Source organism: Poecilia mexicana, unplaced genomic scaffold, assembly GCF_051168715.1.
Source record: "Poecilia mexicana isolate PSO_F unplaced genomic scaffold, ASM5116871v1 scaffold_13, whole genome shotgun sequence".
In the NCBI taxonomy this organism is placed as follows: domain Eukaryota; kingdom Metazoa; phylum Chordata; class Actinopteri; order Cyprinodontiformes; family Poeciliidae; genus Poecilia; species Poecilia mexicana.
Window position 1 is genome coordinate 21,643,468 of NW_028263382.1, and position 20,943 is coordinate 21,664,410.

The 20,943-nt window shown below is 39.8% G+C and overlaps 1 protein-coding gene across 7 annotated transcripts in view; it reads right to left on the reverse strand.

Moving 5' to 3' along the window:
• arap1 (ArfGAP with RhoGAP domain, ankyrin repeat and PH domain 1) overlaps positions 1-20,943 on the reverse strand; it is a 73,004-nt gene that overhangs the window by 8,721 nt on the left and 43,340 nt on the right. For all 7 annotated transcript variants that reach the window (XM_088011876.1, XM_015009407.2, XM_015009438.2 and 4 more), the window contains 17 exons: positions 11,049-11,223; positions 10,528-10,662; positions 10,217-10,352; positions 8,672-8,774; positions 8,039-8,231; positions 7,865-7,910; positions 7,548-7,711; positions 5,669-5,881; positions 4,066-4,171; positions 3,819-3,966; positions 3,347-3,427; positions 2,760-2,837; positions 2,504-2,615; positions 1,716-1,829; positions 1,483-1,628; positions 1,316-1,398; positions 812-871 (listed from right to left, as the gene is read on the reverse strand). In XM_088011876.1, coding sequence (XP_087868002.1) covers positions 812-871; positions 1,316-1,398; positions 1,483-1,628; positions 1,716-1,829; positions 2,504-2,615; positions 2,760-2,837; positions 3,347-3,427; positions 3,819-3,966; positions 4,066-4,171; positions 5,669-5,881; positions 7,548-7,711; positions 7,865-7,910; positions 8,039-8,231; positions 8,672-8,774; positions 10,217-10,352; positions 10,528-10,662; positions 11,049-11,223 — 2,093 coding nt within the window. The remainder of the gene's footprint in view (positions 1-811; positions 872-1,315; positions 1,399-1,482; positions 1,629-1,715; positions 1,830-2,503; positions 2,616-2,759; positions 2,838-3,346; positions 3,428-3,818; positions 3,967-4,065; positions 4,172-5,668; positions 5,882-7,547; positions 7,712-7,864; positions 7,911-8,038; positions 8,232-8,671; positions 8,775-10,216; positions 10,353-10,527; positions 10,663-11,048; positions 11,224-20,943) is intronic.

A 20,943-nucleotide genomic window follows, 5' to 3' on the forward strand; every position in this document is an offset into this window, starting at 1 on the left:
AAAAGTTAATCAAAACTATTAAGATTCATGAAGTCATTACCTAAATCTTCATTTTAACAATAAAATAGAAATACTTGATACATGGCATTGCAGGAAGTAAAATATTTTCTCATAATTTAGTTAGAATATATTACGTAAAACTGCCAAATCAACCTTCGTTTCTTTTCATTTTGCTTTATAGAGCAAGAATTTCAGCTAATATTAAAATAAATCGGTTTCAACCGTATTTTCCAGCCTGCTTAAAGGTACTTTAAGGTTTTTCTGGACACTTTTTTTGTGCATATCATCATTCGAGTATTTTACTATTTTAATAAGAATGTCTTTTTATTGTTGTTGTTAGTCGAGGCATTGAAATCATTAATTATTAAAGTACAGAGAGTATTTCCCCACACAATATGGACAGCAAAACAATAAACTCAGTTATCTCCAGCTTTCTGTTTGTATGCTGGAGATAATGTTTTTGTCCTAAAACAAGTTTACAAGAATGTCTGAAGCTTGTAGGCGAAGTATAAACAACAGGGACGTTCAAGAAGAATTGAATAATTCATTTCTGAACTGGGTTTACTCTTCAAGATTTTTTGAGAAGTTGTGGTAGAATTGAAGATTATAAAAGGTAATTATTAAGTTTTATAGTAGATTTTTACCTAGATGCACATTAGTGTGAGAAGAGTACGATGTGTTGTTTAGTGATGTTATCTGATCAGTTATAGTTTATGCATAAACTAACACAGCCAAGTGACAAACTGAGGTATCAGGAATGCTGGGATATCAGATACGGCGAAACTTAGAAAATATATTGAGAGAAACTCACCACTGTTGTCTCTCTGGCTTCTCTTGTTTCTTGCTCTCACACACAACAGTCAGACCCCAACTAGAAACAGAGAGAGACATAAAATCAGATTTATTCCTGGAGTTGGTCTGTCCTCTAGTGGTGCCTCAGAATGTTTGCAAGTTTTATTGGATGAGCAAAAGATGAATAAATTGAAAGAAAATAATACAGTTCAACTAATAAACATGTATTATTAGAGGCCAAAACAAAACAAAACAAAAAAATCTCTATAACCTTATTAATTCAGTGTGGACAAAAATCCTACATTAAGAAAAGATATTTTTTGTTTTATGATACCAACAGAATTACAATTCTTGGCAATGTAGCAAGTGAAATGCTGAGTGGGATAAACGTGCAGCGGAATATATTTGTGCTCATTGATGAAAAATTTGAGATCCCTCTTTTTGTTTTTCTCCTTACCTTAAAATCTTTTTTATAGATAAGTCGACAGTTTATATGCTGTTTGGTGATCATGCATTCGCTCACCATGTGGGAGGACGGAGCTTCTTCTTGATTCCCAAGTAAATCTTCAAGCTTTTCACAACCCATTCCCGTTCTGGACGGTGACTCTGGCAGAAAGAACAAAACAGGTCTGTGAAGGAATATCCGGATCAACTTGAATCATTTTTTATCTCATGCATCACTGCTCTTACTCTGACATCCTTGTACATTCTGAGAGAGGTGACATTGAGGATGAAATATCGATCGTGGAAATTTCCAGAGGGAAGCCCCAAACCCAGGATGCTTCGCTCTTCTCTGAATTTCATCATCCCGTTCTTGGATACGTCGAGTTTACTGGCTAAAAGGAAGAATCGAGGGTTTCTGATTATGCATAAATGACATTGGGAGATTCACAGAAAGGTTGTTTTCTTCTTCATGTCTCTACCAAGGTAGTTGATCATGGCGTCCATAGCAGGCTGCTTCTTGATGAGAAGATGGGACTCATTGCCAGCAGAGTGAAGAATGGGCAAGACTCGTTCCTGATAATGCAGTGGACGTTCTGAGGAAGCAAAAGATTTAGAGCCAAAATGATTCCAGAAAATGGTGAAAGGAATTATTTCACTGAGAAAACAAATGGCAGGAGAAGCAGGAAGTTGGAAACTGGATTTCTAACTCATACAGGGAAATCAGCTGGGTTTTACTGGCATTTGATAAGCCATCAACAGGCTTCCAGGCAGAGGCCCAGACAGTCCTACATACCAAGCCAAACAAAAGATTGCACAGCAAACTGTCACACTGCTGAGAAGATAAGAACTGATTTCACAAAACTGTGTGGAACTGTGATGTTCAATCGTAATCTGAAGGTAGGAGGTTGTTATGATGTAAAATTAAATTTATTTAAAGTTGTTTTTGAGATGTACAGCACTTCAAAAATGAAGGTAAAATGATTACTTTATTGTTCTATAAAATTGCACTATGTGCCTGCAAAATACATAATATTCCCTTACCCCATGTGCCCCCTTTAATTTCAAGCTTCTGAATTAATTTGGTTTTAAATTAGGTTCACTAAAATTCTTCTATGGACTTTCCCTTGTAATTTTTTCCCTGCTGATGCACACACACACACGCACACACACACACACACACACATGCACGCATACACCTAAAAATTAAATAAAGTCATCATTTTGTTCCACTTTCTCCCCTTCCTCATCACTTTTAAAATTATCTCACCGACTTCCTCGCAGACCTCCCAACAGCTCCAGTAATCCTTATCTTTGACTGGAATGTTGCGCCTGTCCAAAACCTCATACGCCAGCTCTGCTGCAGTCATTGAACCCGGAATCTGAGAGGAGAGCAAAACAGGAAACCCAGAGTTAAAGACGGAAATGTTCATTAACATTAACTCTTAACTATTGCAGTAAAGAGAAATAAGTGGGCAATAAACCACAAAATAGGATGTAGTGCCAGCTTTTAAAGCCCGTTTTACCTTGACATGCTGCTCAGCTGTGTCCTTCAGTTCCTCCAGATACACAGTACAGATGAAGTGGCCGTTACCTCCGGGTTTCTGATGTGGTTAAAACAGAAACATGCAGAGAACGTCAAATAAAGTGCAACAGAACGCAGCAACATAAGCATGTATATAAGATGAATAAATGCTGAGTACAAGTAAAGCAGATGAAGCAATCAAGATGTGATTAAAATGAATTTAGCTTCAGTTTAATAAGTCGCATCAACACGCTGCATTAACTGCTTAGCAATTACAGTCTTTATTTATAAAGCTACCAAGGCACATGACACATGACTTATAATAAAAAGTTCTAAAAATGCAATACTTCCACTAGTAATCTGCAGTGCTTCAAGTGTGTAAACCGATAAGGAAGCAAGTCAAAATTAAACTTTGAACTCCACACTGGTCGGATACCATCAAGTCTGAGATTGTGAAAAGGGGCGAGCGAACAGCATGAAGGTGATAGAGATATAACAAGACATGTGAGATTTGACAACAGCCTTAATGTGAGGCAGAAAGTCCCTAGCAAAGCAGCTGAGATCAGAATAAAAATGAGCGGTGCTCACAATAATCTTGTGGTGTCCTTCTCTCATTTTGATGATGGCTTCGATCTCCTTCATCTGCCTGTCCAGCTGCTGCTCATCCACCTACCAAATCAGCATGAACACATTCACTCACACACATACACGAGATTATCAATATGCAACTTCAAAAACGTTCCAATAACAGTATGCATAAAGTCTAACAATCTTTTTTCTGAAATCCAGACCTAAATCCAACCAAGAATTTGTCGCAGGATTTGAAAACTGAGATATATAACTCATACTGGAAAGAAGGGGGGAAAAACCAACCATGAGTGTTTAACATGTGTAGAAATGTTAAGAGACCTACCCTAAAAAACTAATTGCAGCAACAGGACTTACAGTTAATTTAAAAAGCCAAGATCTTTAGGGTTTGAATGAAACTGAATCTAAAAAAAAAAAAAAAAAAAAAAAAAAAGATTGCTTCCTCATGTTATTCCTTTTGTGGCAGACTCGCCTCAAATATGAGTGTGTAGTGCTGAATGAGGTCCTCTACGGCTCGGCCGGCGGTGTAGTCCTTCCCATCGGTTTGGAACAGAGTGGGACCGAACACTATGGCCAGGTTGTGGAGGTTCATCTGATTTAGCTCAGAGAAACGCTGCACGCTGAAGCACAAACAGTGACAATAAGCCACCCGAGCACGCACACACGCGACGTCAGTGAAGCTCATAGTTGGTGTCTATTGATCTCTCTCTCTCTCTCACCAGTAGAGGTGGTTGATGAGGGCTTGTAGTGTAGCCTTGTTGACGCGAGGCAGTCTGTCCAACAGGGCCTTGTATTCCGAGATTTTATCATTTTCATCCTGTAAGGCTGGAAAACACGGGAGAGAAAGCAGAGACGTCACACGGAGCGAATGTGGCTACATCGTACTCGGTTCCACAGCATTAATACTTTGTAGGGTCACATTTAACTGCATACAGCAGCAGGTATTTCAGGATAAATCTCCACCAGTTTTGCACATTTGGAGACCGATTTATTTATTTTTTTGTTTTGTTTGCTAATTTTTCTAGTTTTAGTAGAAATGTTCATGTGAATTTAGGTTTGGACTTTGAAGGGGTCATTCATTGATCATATTCACTCCTGTGTGTCTCTGGCTGCGTGTTTACGTTTTTTCTCCAGCTTGAAGGTTAACCTTCCCAAAGTCTCATGAGGTTTGGAGCCTCTTAACACAATTTTCCCAAACAGTCCCCCTATATTTAGCCACATCCATCTTCCCATTGACTCAGAATAATATGGTATTCCCACCGCATCCTGTTGTCACCACAGTGTTTTACAGTAGGGATGGCACAGAACGAGGAGGTTAATGTGCCATATTAGTTTACTGCCACACAAAAGCTTTGCAGGCTAAAAACCGTCTTCCACATATTTGCTGAGGCTTGTTGGGGTCACAAATCAACAAATGTGGGGTCTTGAGATCGTATTCAATAATGAAAAAAAAATTAATGGATAGACGCTAGGTACTGGCTGTTTATGCAGTTTTTGCTCTCATCATAGCACCAATTAGTTGTCTTAGTAAAAATATTTTCATAACTAACCAACTGTAATGGTCACAAGCCTTTGAATGTTACTTTGTGGATCAGAAGCCAAGAATTTTGGAAACCACTGCTTTAAGCGTGTGTCAAACTGCCACCATGATGTCTTATGGTCTTCTTTCAACAAAAGCAAGGATAGATGAGTGGACTGCATGTCTAATTGCTGTCCTGTTGACAGGCTATCCCACCTCAGCTGTCTTTGTAGCAATAGGGACTTCTACAAAGGATTAACTCAGAGGGAACCGAATACAAGCGCATGCTACCGTTTTCAGATTTTATTTGAAAACATTTGGAAACTACGTAAGATTTTCCATCTATTTCACGACAATGCATTACTTTGTTCTGGTTTGTCACATAAAGTTTGACTGAAATACATTCAACTTTATGGTTGTTAATGACAGAAAAGCTTTAAGGATTATGAATACTTTTACAAGGTGACATATCTCCAGCAGTGATTAGGTGAGAGGCAGAGTAAACTCCGGATGCATCACCAGTCCATCACAGCACCAGTAGAGACACAGAGGACAGACGACCATTCATGTCTGCATGACTCACACTTACAATAGTCAAGTGAATCCAGTTAACCCAACAGGGATGTTTTTGACCTTTGGGTGGAAGCCAGAGACAACAGACGCATGCACGAGGAGAACATGTCCGCTGTACAACGAAGAATCTTAGCAGGGATTGAACACACGGCCTACGTCTATTGGGAATATTTTGTGTCCTGAATCGTTCACACAGCCTAGTTGTATGGGCGACGTCGTGTCCAAGTTACCAGTGATGCTGAGCCAGCTGTAGGCATACTCTGATGTAAACAGCCCCTCCTCCAACTCCCTGAAGAAGCGCTTGAGAGTGTTGGAGACGTCATCCACCTGATGCTCTCCCTCCTTCAATCGAAGGCTACGAGCGTCTCGGCGGAATCTGTCGCACAAGGCCGCCACACGGGAGTTCACGCCGCTTTTCCGATAAATTCCCTCCGATGTCAAACCTGGAAGAAATAAAACACAATTTAACAGTCATATGAAAACCCTGCACATTCACATTCATATATATATATATATATATATATATATATATATATATATATATGAACACTGTTGTTTCTCTGACAGCATTTATTATATTGAAGTTGCATGATTCCTACTCATCTTTCATGTCAAACTAGATCAAACACTTTGTCAGTTTTACTCCCTGATTAAATATAAATGAATGAAAAGGATATGTGTAATTTTATTCTGGGAAATTGATTATTTAATTTCCAAGTCTGGACCTGTATTCTTTTCATATTCCTTTGTTCATCCTTCATTTTCATCCAGATCATATTGAAATCAAGTGTTATACTTTCCCAAACTTTGAGAGGAAAGAAAAAAAAGTAAAATGGCTGAGCACAGACTAGGAAAAGTCAACTGAGCTCAAAGAACTGTGCAAAACATAAACTGAAGCTACTGAAGCTCAATTGACGATTTAACTACTCGTCAAACATTTGTTTCTAGTGTTAGGACCGGTTTATTCTCAGTCAGCTGGTTGTTGTTCTTTTCCAAACTGAAAGAATTAACTGAAAACATCAGTATTTAAAACATGTGCAACTACCACTTCCACAACAAAGCCTTCAGTAAATCAAAATAATATATTCCAGTTCTTCTTCTTTGATGTTGGTTTCGTAAAAGCAGCCAACATCAAATATCCGTTTCCACCAAAATCTGCGTTTAACTGCGTGAAAAACACATTCCTGTATGACATGATTTTTTTTTCCCCGTCTTTCATGTAAGCAGAGGCAGAGAGTGTGTGGGAAAGCATGAATAAACATGCAGCACTCGATCACGTTGTAATGGATGATTGCATTAGCTGGAACAGCAGATGAACAAGGAAGTGGGATCTGTTTTCCCTGTTGGGGAGGGATGAAGCCTCACAGCTGAGAGATAAAATGGAGAACACAAAACACAAGCAAAGAAAAATGTGGAGGGAGAACGGAGAGAAATGGAGGTGGAACAGAGTTTCTTTGTTGTCGTGTGGCCGGTTGATTCTCCCACAGACTGAACCTTTGTTACAGTCACATGAGTTCACAGACACAGGTGGGGCTCTCTCAGCACTGCAGATTATAACTGCAGAACAGTCGAATACACTGGGAGTAAAACTAGGAGAATAGAGCTTTGCACTGGGATTTTGTGAGGCAGAAAACAATAGTAACTCCGTAGAAGCTGCAGCTCTCTACAGCTCAGGTGCAAGAATGCTAGTACCAAGAAGGAAGCCATTGTTGTAAATAAGAAATCCTAGTTAAAGTTTGCTCCCAGCCATGCAGGGGAGGGAGCAAATGTGTATATAAAGGTGCTCAGCTCAGTATATCACCCTGGAAACACCGTCCCCATAGTGAAACATGGTGAGGGCAGCATCAGGCTGTGGGGTTATTTTTTTCCAGAAGGGTCAGCTTTTGACTTGAACAAAAAACTTTTCAAACTTTTATAGCCTTAAGCATTCCCCCTCCTGTTGTCATTGTTATGTTAAAGTCCAAAACAGACATGACCCAAAGTGTCAAGAAAGCAATGTTTCTGGAGCTCTTCATGATCAGAAATCTAATTTTATGGTGAATTAATGATGCAGCAGAAGTATATTTTTCATCCTTTTTACTTGAACAAATTCCAAACGATGTGTCTCACCGCACTGCGTGATGTAGTCGATGCAGCTGAGTACAATGATGGGTATATCTGTGTCTGTGAGCTGCTGCTGACTCAGTGTGTCTCCTCCGCTCCCTGCCGCCGCTTGGATAGCTCCACACCAGCCGGCAAAGTCCAGCTTCCTTTCTCCCTCGATGTACAGAGTCCTTAACAATAACAGAGACGCAAGCAAAAGAAGAAAAATAAACAGCTCATATAAACAGAAACACTTTTTTCTTGTTTCTCCGATTTCGCCATTTCGAAAGGTGTGTGCAATTAGAAAATTAGAAATAGGAAATTAGGCCACTGCTTGCCCTCACCTGCCCTTCTCCACAAGAACCAACACTTCATTGTCCTGTTGAATTGCTGCAAGGGGAAAAGAAATGACTATTGAGTCTGACCAACACACGCCTGTTTGCCATCCTTGTTCCAAATATATTAATTCTATAGAATAAAAGGGTCTTTATGGGCTTGTCTTCTTATGTCTCACTTACAAAGTTCATTGAGTTTCCGCAGGTGGATCTCCTCTCCCTTGCTGTTCTCCAGGTAAACATGAAGAGTAGAGCCTGCCAGAGCGAACCAGCCGACCTTGGATTTCTGTAAGTTCAAGCCATCTTTACACTTCAGCCGTCCGATCCGCTCAAAACTCAGCCTCAGCAAAGGCTCTGCTGTGGCTGGGATAAAGGTCTGCAGACGGGAGAAAAATGAATTAGAAAGAAATAACAACAAATTCCTCTTTTTCCTCATACCTCATTGGATAAAAACTCTAACATGTATTGCTGTTAGAAATACACAGTAAGTCAATCATGTGGCTCCTCAACATTTTTTCCTCTCTGCCTGACCTCATCTGACACATCCAATTTTCCAATAATAGCCCAGTTGAGCACATACTTTGGTGGCTTGATTTCTGCATGAAACATTTGCTGGCTTTCAGCAGCAGAAGCTCTGGAGGGCTTTTACCACGCCTTGATGTTTAAACAATGCTATCTGAAAACACTTTTTCCGACAACAAGGTACCGTTTTCTTCTATGATTTGCATATCTCCTGTCCAATCAGAGCTCTGCCGTTTCAGGTGATTTAATGGAAAAAGTAAGCGCTGGCTATGCGTAGTGGTGCAGAAATGTTACCTTGGCAATACACTTGACCCACTCCTTGTGGCTGTCTGGTTCATCAGTGCCAAACAGATAAATACGCTCAGATTCTGAGTAGAGTTCAAAGGTAAAGTCATACCTGTAATTCACAAAGAGATCATGAGTGAAACAGCAGAAAAGATACTCGATTAATTATTTTTGTTTTAAAATTCAGAACTGTCCCAGACTCAATTTTCTGATTTTATTGCAAAGACATGTTTCCAGTTCCATAAATCGTGATCAGGTTTGCTCCTGATTAGCCTGAACTGGGAAGTTGACAAAGAATTATATATATTTTTAAATATAATGTCATTGCAACATTCCTAAAAAAAATATTTATCAATGTGTTTGGTATAAGCTATAATTACTTGTTGAAACCAGACATTTACATACAGTTTTAAAAGAAAATACACAACCTTGTTTCCCCTCACTGTCTGAAACTAAAATCAGACTAAATATGTTAGGTCAGTTAGAAATAACTAAATTATTCCTAATAGCAAAATGCTGGTATGAGAGCTTTTGTTTTACTTTCTTCTAACGCGTAATGTGAATACATTTCTTTGGTCTTTGGTAGAATTGCCTTAACTGCACGACTTGGGTCACACATTAATTTGTTTATCCACCCTAAAGCTTCTCACAATAGCTTGCTGGAATCCTGACCCGTTCCTCCTGACTGAACGTAGCCGAGTCAGGTTATGTAAGCTCTCTTGCTCACTTTTCCAGCTTTGCAGATTTTCTGTGTGACTGCAATCAGAGCGCTGTTTTGTCCACTTCAAAACTGAAGGGATTTGTTGTCCTTAGTTTACTTTGTACCTACTTTGATGACATGACGAAAGTTAATGTCCGTCTGGAAGACCCAGTTCTGCCTAAGGTTTAACTTCCTAGTTGATGCCTTTAAATGTTGCTTAATTATTTCCACAAAATGATTTTTCTTCATTATGCCATCTATTTTATCAAATACACCAGTCCTTCCTCAGAACTTCCTCATAACATGATTCTGCTACTTCCTACGTACTTCACATTTTTGATGGTGCTCTCAGTCTTGCCATCTTCCTCCATTTAGAACATTACATATTCCAAATGTAATGTTGGTCATTAGGGCCCAACACTTCAAGCTTAACTTTATCGGACCACAGGATAAGTTTGAGGTCTTTATCCTGGAGCGTATTTGCAAACTGTAATAAGGCTTTTTATGTTGCTTTTGCAAGCAATGGCTTCTTCTTTGCTGAGTTGTCATTCAGCCCATATCAGCACAGGACTTGTTTTAACTGTGGATAATGACACTATCTTGCCAGCTTCAGGCATGTAAGGCAGGTAAGGGTCTTTTGCTTTTGTTCTGGGGTCAGTCTGCACATTTCAAACCAAAACATGTTCATCTCATGAACAAAGAATCTACCGCCTAAATTTTAAACTCCATTTTAATTTCCCTTTGGGATCAAAAGTGTTTTTTTTTTGTTTGTTTTTTTTTTAATTTAAATGAATCTGGTTTAAAATGCATTTACAGCAATTTCTGAATCATGTGAAAGGAACGTTTGCGGTTACCCGTGTTTCTCAGGCGCATCGACAGCCAAACAAACAATTTCCGATGCCTTAAGGGTCCCATTGGGATTGGTGCTCTTGTCGTGTTCATAGTAGCTGAAGGTGCCGTCATTTAGCATGCACCAACGACGACTGAACTCTAAACAGAAAGCCAAACATTATAATACATTTTCAGCATGAAGAGTACTTTTCTTATTTTTAGCCCATTAGATTGTTCATAAAATATCTTTCTTCGTCAGTTTAATATATTCACATTGCAAAAATCAAACTTATTACTTAATAAACCTTTTGGTTCACAGATTTTTTACACATACCCTCTTTCATTTTACGCTCCGCCACAGCCCGCCCCATGGATGCAGTTTTGAACAAGTAGCCCTCGTAAGAGACGCAAGGCGGCGGTGGATAATATTTCAGATCCATATCAGGTTCCGTCTGTAACTGGGGCAGTTCTAAAAACAATATAAAAACAAAATAATGCAAAGGCGCAAAGTGAAAAAGAACAGTTATCTGCAAAACTGATGAAACTTTGAAGATAATTTGAAGTCTGTCTCTTATCACAGATTGTTATCTTCGTCCAAAACACAACTATAGATGTTGACACAAATGGCATAGCAGTTTAAGATGAGATGATTATGAGGTACTTAGACAACTTCATATTTATCTTCATATTTATCTTATCTAACCCACTCAAACATAGAATGCATCAGTTCAGTAGGAATTTCAGTCTCATGTAATGCAACTGTGACAATTTCATTTTCAATTCAACTTTCAAGGGTATTTACAACTTTAAATAGACACATGTTTCTGATGCCCGGAAAGCGATCAAATGCTGTACCTGTGTTGAGGTTATGTTTGATTAACTCGGCCTGCAGAGGTTGGGAATGTGCACTGGCAAGGGACTCAGGTGACGGACAATTTGCCATACCAGTTGAACAATTCACATCTGCACCGCAGAAAATCAGGCTCAGCGTCTCCAGCAAATCACTGCACTGCACATTTATGCAGAGGGCCTGGAGAGAGACAGAGGGAGGGAGACAGCCGAACGCCAAGACACATTAGTAAAAGCGTAGTTAGATTAAGACATCTGCAGATAAGAGATGTAAACAAAATGGTAAAACAGGCTAAATCCAAATTTCAGACCATGAATCATTACCTTTTTTATTATAATTATAGACTTCTGTGTCCTTATCTTCCACATAAAATCCCAATAAAGAGAAGTTTATGATTGTAAAGTTGCAGAGCATGAGAAAGTTCAAGGATCATGAACACTTTTGCACTATGCTGAATTTTGCCCTGTGCTTGAGCTGTGGTTTTTTTGTGTTTGCTTTAAGAACCTGGGAAATTTAAATCCATTCCCTTTAAAAGAGTTTGGATCTCTTTGGCCTGTGACTTGAACATAGATCAAGAAAGTTGTTTTTAGCTTGCATAGAAAAAGGAAATGCTCATTTAAGAACACCTAAAACCCTGCCTTCTCAGTAATGCCAACATTGTCCAAGTAATAAAAATGCCTGGTCTGCTTTTCAAATGATGTGGACGATGGGCTTCTTGAACTTCTGGAACAAGTAAACTAAAAAATTTTGAAGTAATTTTCAAAAATTTAATTCACTTTAATTTCACTTGATACAAAACATGCCGTTATATTGTTCTGATAAGTTATTGTTTTAAAAGATTGACAAAGTGAATGTCCATTCAAGAGCAAAAGCTTTAGTGAGTCTTGTGCACAGAGGAAACTAAATTCACTGAAAACTGTTGTAAAAGACTCAGGACGGGGGTTTTCCCACCTTCAACAACTATGTTAGCTGCTTTCTTAGCTTATCGTGAAGATGTGTTTGAAGTTATGATGGCACAACAAAACCAGATAACACACTAGAAACTCTATGATAACATCTGCGTATTTTAGTAACACCAGAAAAACAAAGAAAGTGAAGACATTCATTCATTTTGGTAACTAGTTTTTTATTTATTTATTTATTTTATTTTAAGATCTCAGGAAGTTACCTCTGATTCATGCAGTTGCACTAAGATACACACACATATGCGTCTGTCTTGGGATAATCCCAATAAGCTGTTTTGGATCAGACTGAGAAATTCCACAAGTCTCCGTCACACACCAACACATCCAGACTGTGCCTCTCCTATGTTTAAGCGCCATTAAAACTCTGCACACAGATCCAGACAAACAAACCAATTAACACAGATTAAAATTGCAAAAGAAAACCCCTAACACACACACACACGCACACACGCGCACACACACACACGCACACGCATACACACACAAACACACACACACAAAACAAACAAACACACGCCCAGAAGACACAAAAAGAATATAACTCTGAACAAAAGCTGCGGTCAGGCATCTGGAGACGAGGACATCCTCATGAGACTCGGCATGATACACACCACATTACTGCAACAATAAAACTGCCACACAGCAGTTTCTTTCACAGTTCCTTTTGGGTTTTACAGCACATACATTCAGCTCTTGATGGATAAAAGAATGGTTCCATTTATGTATGGAGCCTATCAAAGTCGCAGTTTGGAGACACATTTTCTGGCAAACTTTATTCCAGAAGTAATAAGGGGAAAATAAAAGTCAAAACAGAAAGAATACACAAAGATAGATCAGGTGAATTAGTGATAATACTGATCACTTGAACCATGGTGAAGTTAAGAGAAAAGAAAAGGATTTCACAAGACCCGCTTTGAATGCTGATGAGCTATCAGAACAGTAAACAAAGACCTGAGTGGCTGTATGCTCAGAACCATTTGGATCAATAGCAATTAATTTACAAGTGCTGGTCAGTGGAGCGAGTGTGTCGCTCCTTTCTCTCCCTCCCTTCTCCTCTTACCAAATCTTTCCATTATATGTTAAATAAGCTGCTACTATTAACCTGAAGGTCATGGTTACCATGGGAACACAGCTATGATTAGTTACCGACTCAGTTTTAAACTATGATTTATGGAGAACTCCAACACAAAGTTTAGCAGCATGATATTTCTGGCCAAGTTAAAGTCTGTCTCATGCTTGCCTCTTTTTTAAACTGATGTTATTTGTTTTTTTCTTAATGTGTTATATGTTTTGTACTGCTTATGCAGTGTAATTTTGTTCTGCGATGTGTCTTTGGGGTGGTGCTGAATAACAATACAGAGAATGTTGAATGTTAAAGAACAATCTTGCTGCTGATCAGCTCTGATTATAAAGATAATGTCTTTAGGTATGAAACTCTTATTTTGAAGTATAAAAGTAGAAGTTTTCAAATTGCCATGCTTTCTTGACAGAGTTGATTAAAACCAAAAGACTGCTCTTTGAGCTGGCAACACATGTTTTGTGTTGAAGAAACTTCAACCACATTTAAGTGTGTTTATTTATTTGTTTGGCAGAATTCTGGGGTACTTTAAAAAAGAAGTGGTAACATAAAATGGGTACAAGACCCCAGCTTTGGCAGCCACTTCAAGAATTTGACATGCCAAGGTAAATCAATCTTCATCAGTGCAGAAAGAGTGTCTGCATAGCATAGTTTGAGATGAAGTAACATCATTAGCGGGCCATTGGTCAGGCATTAATCTGGCAGATATGCCAGAGGAAATGGGTGGGAGTGTGAGTGACAAAGTCTCATGAAGTTACAACTATAAGAAAATTATTGTTTGACTGGTCCAAAAGCATGCATTTTATTAAATAGGTCTTTCTAAATTGCTCTTAGCAATTTAGTAAATTGCTAACTCCTTTAGGGAGAGTTCTAAAGGAATAAAAGTTTTGAAAAGTGTTTAAATAATTCCCATTTTGAGGACTTCTTTGACTTTTCCAAATTGATCAACATGATCAGACTGTAATTCAGTGAAGGTTGTAAAAGAAAAATAACACTCATTCGTTGGACATATGGAAAACTGTGTCATAATGTTTTGAGATTGTTATGATATTAACTCCGCTTTGTAAACTAATCAAATCCAGTCTGCTGTTCCATGTGGCTGCACGTGTGAGAGCAGTGCATGTGGGTCAGTGTGCTGCTCAGATAAAGCCGATCAACTTCCCTTTGACTGACTGACATGAACCCACTAGAGCAAAGTACAATGAGAAAATGGGTTGTTTGAGTGTTTAAGACCTCACCCTTCAACATCTGCTCCAAATGAAACAGAGCAAAGTATTAACGCACACACACACACACACACACACACACACACACACACACACACACACACACACACCCACACACACACGCACACACACGCACACACACATGCACACGTACAGATGAAGGGAATACAAGAATCTTGCTCAGTTTCCCCAGAGAGGAAGAAAGGCAGAGAGATTTTTATCTGGGTGTGTCTCAAAAATCACAGACCTCCATCTGCCCTTTGCTGCTCCATTGGACAGAGTTGGAAGAAAACGAAAAGATGAGGGGAAACAGAAGAAAGGAAAATGCCATGAAAAGAAGATTAAAGGATTTAAGTTTCCATTTTCATTCAGGCAATGATTATACTTGGCTGCAAACTCACTATAGAGAAACAGACACCAACACATTCAAAGACACAATGTGTTGAAACTAGGCCCCACACAGCCACACATATACTGTATTCACACTTGTGTATTAACTCCAGATGAGAACAACACAGGCCTGCTCCAGCATTATGTCACCAGGAACAATTTACAGAGAAAGGGAGGAGTGAAAATACAGACAGATTAAAAAAAGAAGAATGAAGAAAAAAAAAGAAACACTAAAAGGAGAAGGAAGAGGGTAAAAAGCTGAGAAAATAAGTTAAAGGCAATCTCAGCAGAGGGAAAAAATAATTGTCTGAAGTCCTGCAGTGCGAATGGGAAAATGAGTCACTTTGCTGAAACAGAAAAAAACGTAATGTTATAAAATTAGTAACAGTAAACCAACAGAAAACCAGATTTTCTTTTGAGAATCTAACTTTACAACCCCAAAAACAAAAAAACAAGCCAATAAAAACCCATATTTTACAACCTCTGGGCTTAGTTTGTTTTAATAATTACAATAAACATTCAGATTATAACCAGCAGAGTCTTCATACAGTTTATTTTCCTTTTAATTGTGTAAAGCACTTTGAATTGTCTTGTTGTCAAAGAACAAGACAATTTAATGTGCTGAGAATGTACTAAAATTGCCTGCCTATACAGCAGATAGTAATACCCTGTAACACTGTTGCGCATCTGCTTCAAGCATTCCTTGTGATACATTTGGCACTGCAGCATATCTACAGTAATATGATCGACAGCTCAATTGTGCTGCCACTGATCTGTTTTTAGAGATCTCAGAAATCTCTGTGAAATATGCATTGTAACACACATGCAACATATACAGCATATATAACACTAACGTGGAATTTACTAAAGAGGGAATATAACATGAAGTAACAAGCTTTTATAATTCTGCTTTTTAATATGATGATACACTATGCAGACTCTATGTGCAATGGTGAAGATTCGCTTTCCTTTAGCAAGTCAAATGCTACAAGCGGCTCCAACTGATGACAGCCTGACCAACTTTCTGACTGATTCAGGTGATTCACCTGACAAGCTTTGGAGCACTAATACTCTATAAATAGCACATTGAAAATTAATCCCCAGATACACAGGGGACAATTAAACATCAACCAACAAAAGAGCATGACATCACAGGAAAAAGTAGTTGATTATGCTCCGATTAAAGCACACTGATTATTTTACACAATTCACACAGAGTAAACAAAATGGAACTATTACAAATGTTATAGATGTGAACAGACTTCAGGTTTTCCCTTTTGCATTTTGTCTTCTGTTTATGCTTAAATAAACCCATATGCAATAGAAGAAACAGCAGAAGATTGAGCTTGAAAAAGTTTGGCTCTGCCAAACAAATACTCTAACTTGTAGCAAAGTTACATAGATACGTTCTCACTTGGTCAGGATATCAAAAACTCAGTGTCATACTGTACATTTTTTGCTGTTTAGAACTTTTTCTTACTTTCTGTTTATCTTCAGACACAGACTGTCTTTGTACATTCAAGAAGTCTATGCCAAGCTTTACGTAACGGCACACTAAAGAGGATGTTAGACCAGTGAATGGTTGTCATTGGATTCTCAGCTCAATGATGCCAAACCAGCATGTGTCCTCTTCAAAAACCAAATACAGTTTGCCAGACACATGGGGGGATTTCTTTAGCTGTTCAAAGACAGCTAGGGTTGTTTGGGTAACTAATACCACTGGTATATCGTATCACCGTTTCAGTGGTTTCGTCTTCATTGATCGCCTATGTTTAATATTTGAGTTTGAAGCCTCTATAATAAAGTTTCAAACTACTCTATCAGCGTATTAAGGCTACATGTTACTGTCACTGCCATTCAACTGATTGAAACAAGCCAACTACACTTTTCCTTTGGTTACAAGTGTAAAGCCGGGGTTCATAAAGCACACGGAGCTTCACATAGAAGGGGTTCTTTATTCTCAAAAAACGTGAGTGTAAGAAAAATAAAAGAATGAGATTCAATATATGGAGAAATAAATGGCCCGTATTTCGAACGGTAGAAAGCTTTAGCTTCAGTGAAATGGCGGGCTTACAATGCGGTTAGCACTCAACAGAGTAGAACGCAGCTTCACATAAAAGCTGAAATCGAACAGCATATAATGGCTTACACGGCTGAACAAACGGCAGTGGCACCTCGAACACTTGGATTCTTCTCTCATGTGGCCATAGAGTCTCTTCTCCACCAGGTCTCGGATCAAAAAATGTCCTTCTCTTCCGTTTTACCAGTTAGTGCCACAGTACATAAACGAGGTTTTTTTCTACTTCCGGTAATTTTAGACCTCTCTGTAACAACAGCACCACATGCTGACAAAAACAAGAATTACAACCAGTCGGTGAAATAAAAGCAAAACATGGTTTACAAAATACATTTGACATGTACCCATTTTTCACCTGGTTACATTCTCCCCTGCTTAACCGTCATCGTCCTCGGTGACAAAGTAACTGCTTTTTACTTCTTTTAAAGCTTCTCTGAAAAACACAGAACCTAAGCTTGCAATAATCTGTGAAACCATTGAGTTCATTTCTGGCTCCAACACTGACCTAGGTTCATGATGTGGGTTTGGGTGTTTCCCTGCATTCACTCTTTTACTCCTGCGGGGAGCAGGTATGGGAGCTTGTCTAATGCAAGGAGGAGATAGTGGTATCTCACACTGTTGGTCAATATTGCATGTTTCATTACCAACCTGTTCAGTCTCTACCTGTTCAATCACAGGAGGTTCACGTTCTGAAGTCAACTGAGTCTCTGCTCGCTTCTGAACACTTTCACCAGTATTACACTTTTCTACACCTGAACAAGGAGTCAAGTCAAAAGAAACCTCTTCAACGACTATACCCCCATCATACTCATCACATGAGTCAGTGTGAGATTCAGTTGTGTTTGTCTGCTTGGTTACAGTGTTTTCAATGTGTCCCTGGGTTGTGTCTGGCAGATTAACACATGACCTGATGTCAGCCCTATTAACCGTTTTTGTTGGTCCTCCCTCTACAGGTTGTACTGTGCAAGTTGTGCCTACTATGTCTATGAGTTGGTAAACGACTGGACTCCATGCATCCTGAATTTTGTTACGACCAGCTGGTCTGTGTCTCAGGTAAACATACTCTCCAACTTCAATGGAAGGACAGTACACTTTGTGACTATGCCGAGCAATGCGTTTTGCTGCTTTCTGCTCTGCATACTCTTGCTTTTTCATGTGCTTCTTTGAGTCTTTGCTGGTGTACAGCAAGCCAATCAAGATTTTTATCACGGTGACTCTCATTTGCAAGCAATGCATCAACAGGAAGATGTGGATCTACCCCATAGAGCAAGAAGTAAGGGGAATACCCTGTAGTCGCGTGTGGAGTGACATTATACGCGTAAACCAGTTCAGGTAAATGTTCAGGCCAACGCTTCTTTTTGTCAGGTGGAAGTGTGCGCAACAGTTCATGCAGAGTGCGGTTAAAACGCTCACACTGTGCATTCCCTGTTGGATGATGGGGTGTTGTACGCGTCTTTTTCACACCATACATTCTGCAAAGCTCAGCAATAACCTCTGATTCAAAGTTACGGCCCTGATCTGAATGAAGACGTTCAGGTACACCGTACTTCATAAACCACTCCTTTAAGAGGACTTTGGCTGTGGTCTCTGCTTTTTGGTCTCGTGTAGGAAACGCCTGGGTGAACTTTGTAAACACATCGGTAATGACTAGAACATTCTCGCGGCCGTCAGAAGCTGGTTCAAGGAGTGTGAAATCTACTGCCACCACTTCTAAAGGTCGTGTTGCCAAAAAGGATTTCATTGGAGGGTGAATCTTTGGGTTGGGCATTTTTGTGAGAATACAACGTTCACAGTTCTTAATCCATTGCTCAACATCTTTGTGCATCCCGACCCAGAATGCTCTCTGTCTCAACAACTGTAATGTCCTCTCTATTCCCTGATGTCCCATAGAGTCATGGACACTCTTCAAAACAGCTGTTTGTAAACAACCTGGAACAAGCAACTGAAAACACTCTCCAACACGATCATCCCTCACCACTCTGTACACCAATCCATCACGCATCTTAATGTGCTTCCATTGTTTCCACAATGATTTGGCAGCATCAGGAAGATTCTTCCTTTCATGTGAACTTGGCATGCTGCCTCGATCCAAAAACCGTGTTAGAACACCAATCACTGGATCTTGACATTGAAATGTCCGCAGCTCTTCCCTGGAATAACCTGGAAGAGTTGGGGTAGCCTCTTTAGCATGTGACTCGGACTTGCCAGTTTCTGCAGCCCTGATCTGGTTTACCTGACAACATTTGACCCCAGCTGTAACCAGCTCTGGCTCCAAAGCAGTGCCTCTACAAATCAAATTGCAAATCGCAATGCAATCATCAAATTCTTCATCATCATTTGGTTCTGGCTCCCCTGCTAACGGGTGTCGTGACAGTGCATCAGCGGCTGAGTTGCACCGACCTGGTCGGTACTGCACATCAAAGTCGAAGGCAGCTAACTGCGCTACCCATCTCTGTTCAATAGCCCCAAGTTTTGCACTTTTTAGATGACATAAGGGATTATTGTCTGATATTACAGTGAATTTAGAGCCTAGCAAGTACCCCCGAAACTTTTCCACTATTGCCCATTTAAGTGCAAGCAGCTCCAATTTCATGCTGCTATAGTTTTTATCATTTCGCTCTGCATTTCTCAGCCGTCTACTTGCATATGCAATGACCCGTTTTTCGTCACCTTGCTGCTGGCACAGGACAGCTCCTAAACCCTGACCACTAGCATCAGTTTCCAAAATGAAAGGACAAGTGAAATCTGCATAACCCAGAACGGGAGCTGTCACAAGCTTTTCTTTCAAAGTGTCAAATGCAATCTGACTGTTGGTATCCCATAATGCACTTAGTTTTTGACTGGCTTTGGCTGTAGTAGCGGCTCTTCGACACTGATTCACAAGGTCATGTAGTGGGGCTGCGATCTTTGAAAAGCCCTCAACGTACCTTCTGTAGTAGCTACATAGGCCTAGGAATGATTGGAGTTCCTTAACAGTGCCAGGCACGGGCCATTCCTTGACTGCTGCTACCTTGGAGGGATCAGTTGCGATACCCTCTGCAGAAATTTGGTGTCCAAGGAATTTTACTTCCTTCTGCAAAAAGTGACATTTTTCCCACTTCACTTTTAATCCTGTGTCTCTCAAACGTTTAAAAACTAGATCTAACCGTTCCAAATGAGACTCAAAGCTTGGTGAGTACACCAAAATGTCGTCCAGATAGACCAACATGATGTCGAATATCAAATCGCTCATAGTTGCTTGCATCAATCTTTGAAATGTTGCAGGGCCATTACACACCCCCATGGGCATGCGCACATACTCAAACAGCCCAAAAGGCGTGGTGAAAGCAGTCTTATGTCTGTCTCGATCGTCCATGGCCACTTGGTGATACCCACTGGCAAGGTCAACTGTGGAAAAGTATTTGGCACCTTTTAATGCATCAAAGCTCTCATCAATACGAGGCAATGGAAATGCGTCCTTCTTGGTTTTTAGATTTAGCTTTCGATAGTCTACACATAAGCGTATACTGCCGTCATCTTTGCGGACTACCACAACTGGTGAGGCGTAAGCGCTTTCACTTTCCTGTATGATTCCTTTTTTCAACAGTTTAGAGATATGCTCTTGTACTTCTTGGTATTGGTTAGGAGGTATACGTCTATATGGCTGTGTGACAGGCACATCATCCACCAGCTTGATCTCATGTTTCACTTTATCCGTGTGACCCAGATGTTCATCATCATCTGCAAAAACATCAATGTAACGGGACAGCAATGCGCAGAGAGCAACACGCTCTTCCTCTGTGCCCCCCATGTCAAGTCTTTCCAAAATGGCTTGCACCTTACTGTCAGTTTGCACTGTGTTAGAACCAACTGAAACCTGTTCAACATCGGCAGAGATGCGTTGAAACTTTACTTGGCACATCTGCTCACTCTCAACAGGATCAACCTTTGAGATCACGCCTAGCCGTGTTCTGGGGCCCAACCACACTTCCTCAGCAGAGAAGTTAACAACCTGAAGTGGAAGAACATGGCTGGTCCTTGTGACAAGTGTTGGGATAACTGCTAATCCGGGTGGTAAAGGAGTAGTCACTGGTTCAATGATCAACTGAGAGGCTGCATCTGAGGTTTTAGTGTGACCTTTTACAAACACAGTGGACACCGAGGATGCAGGGATACGTACCTTGT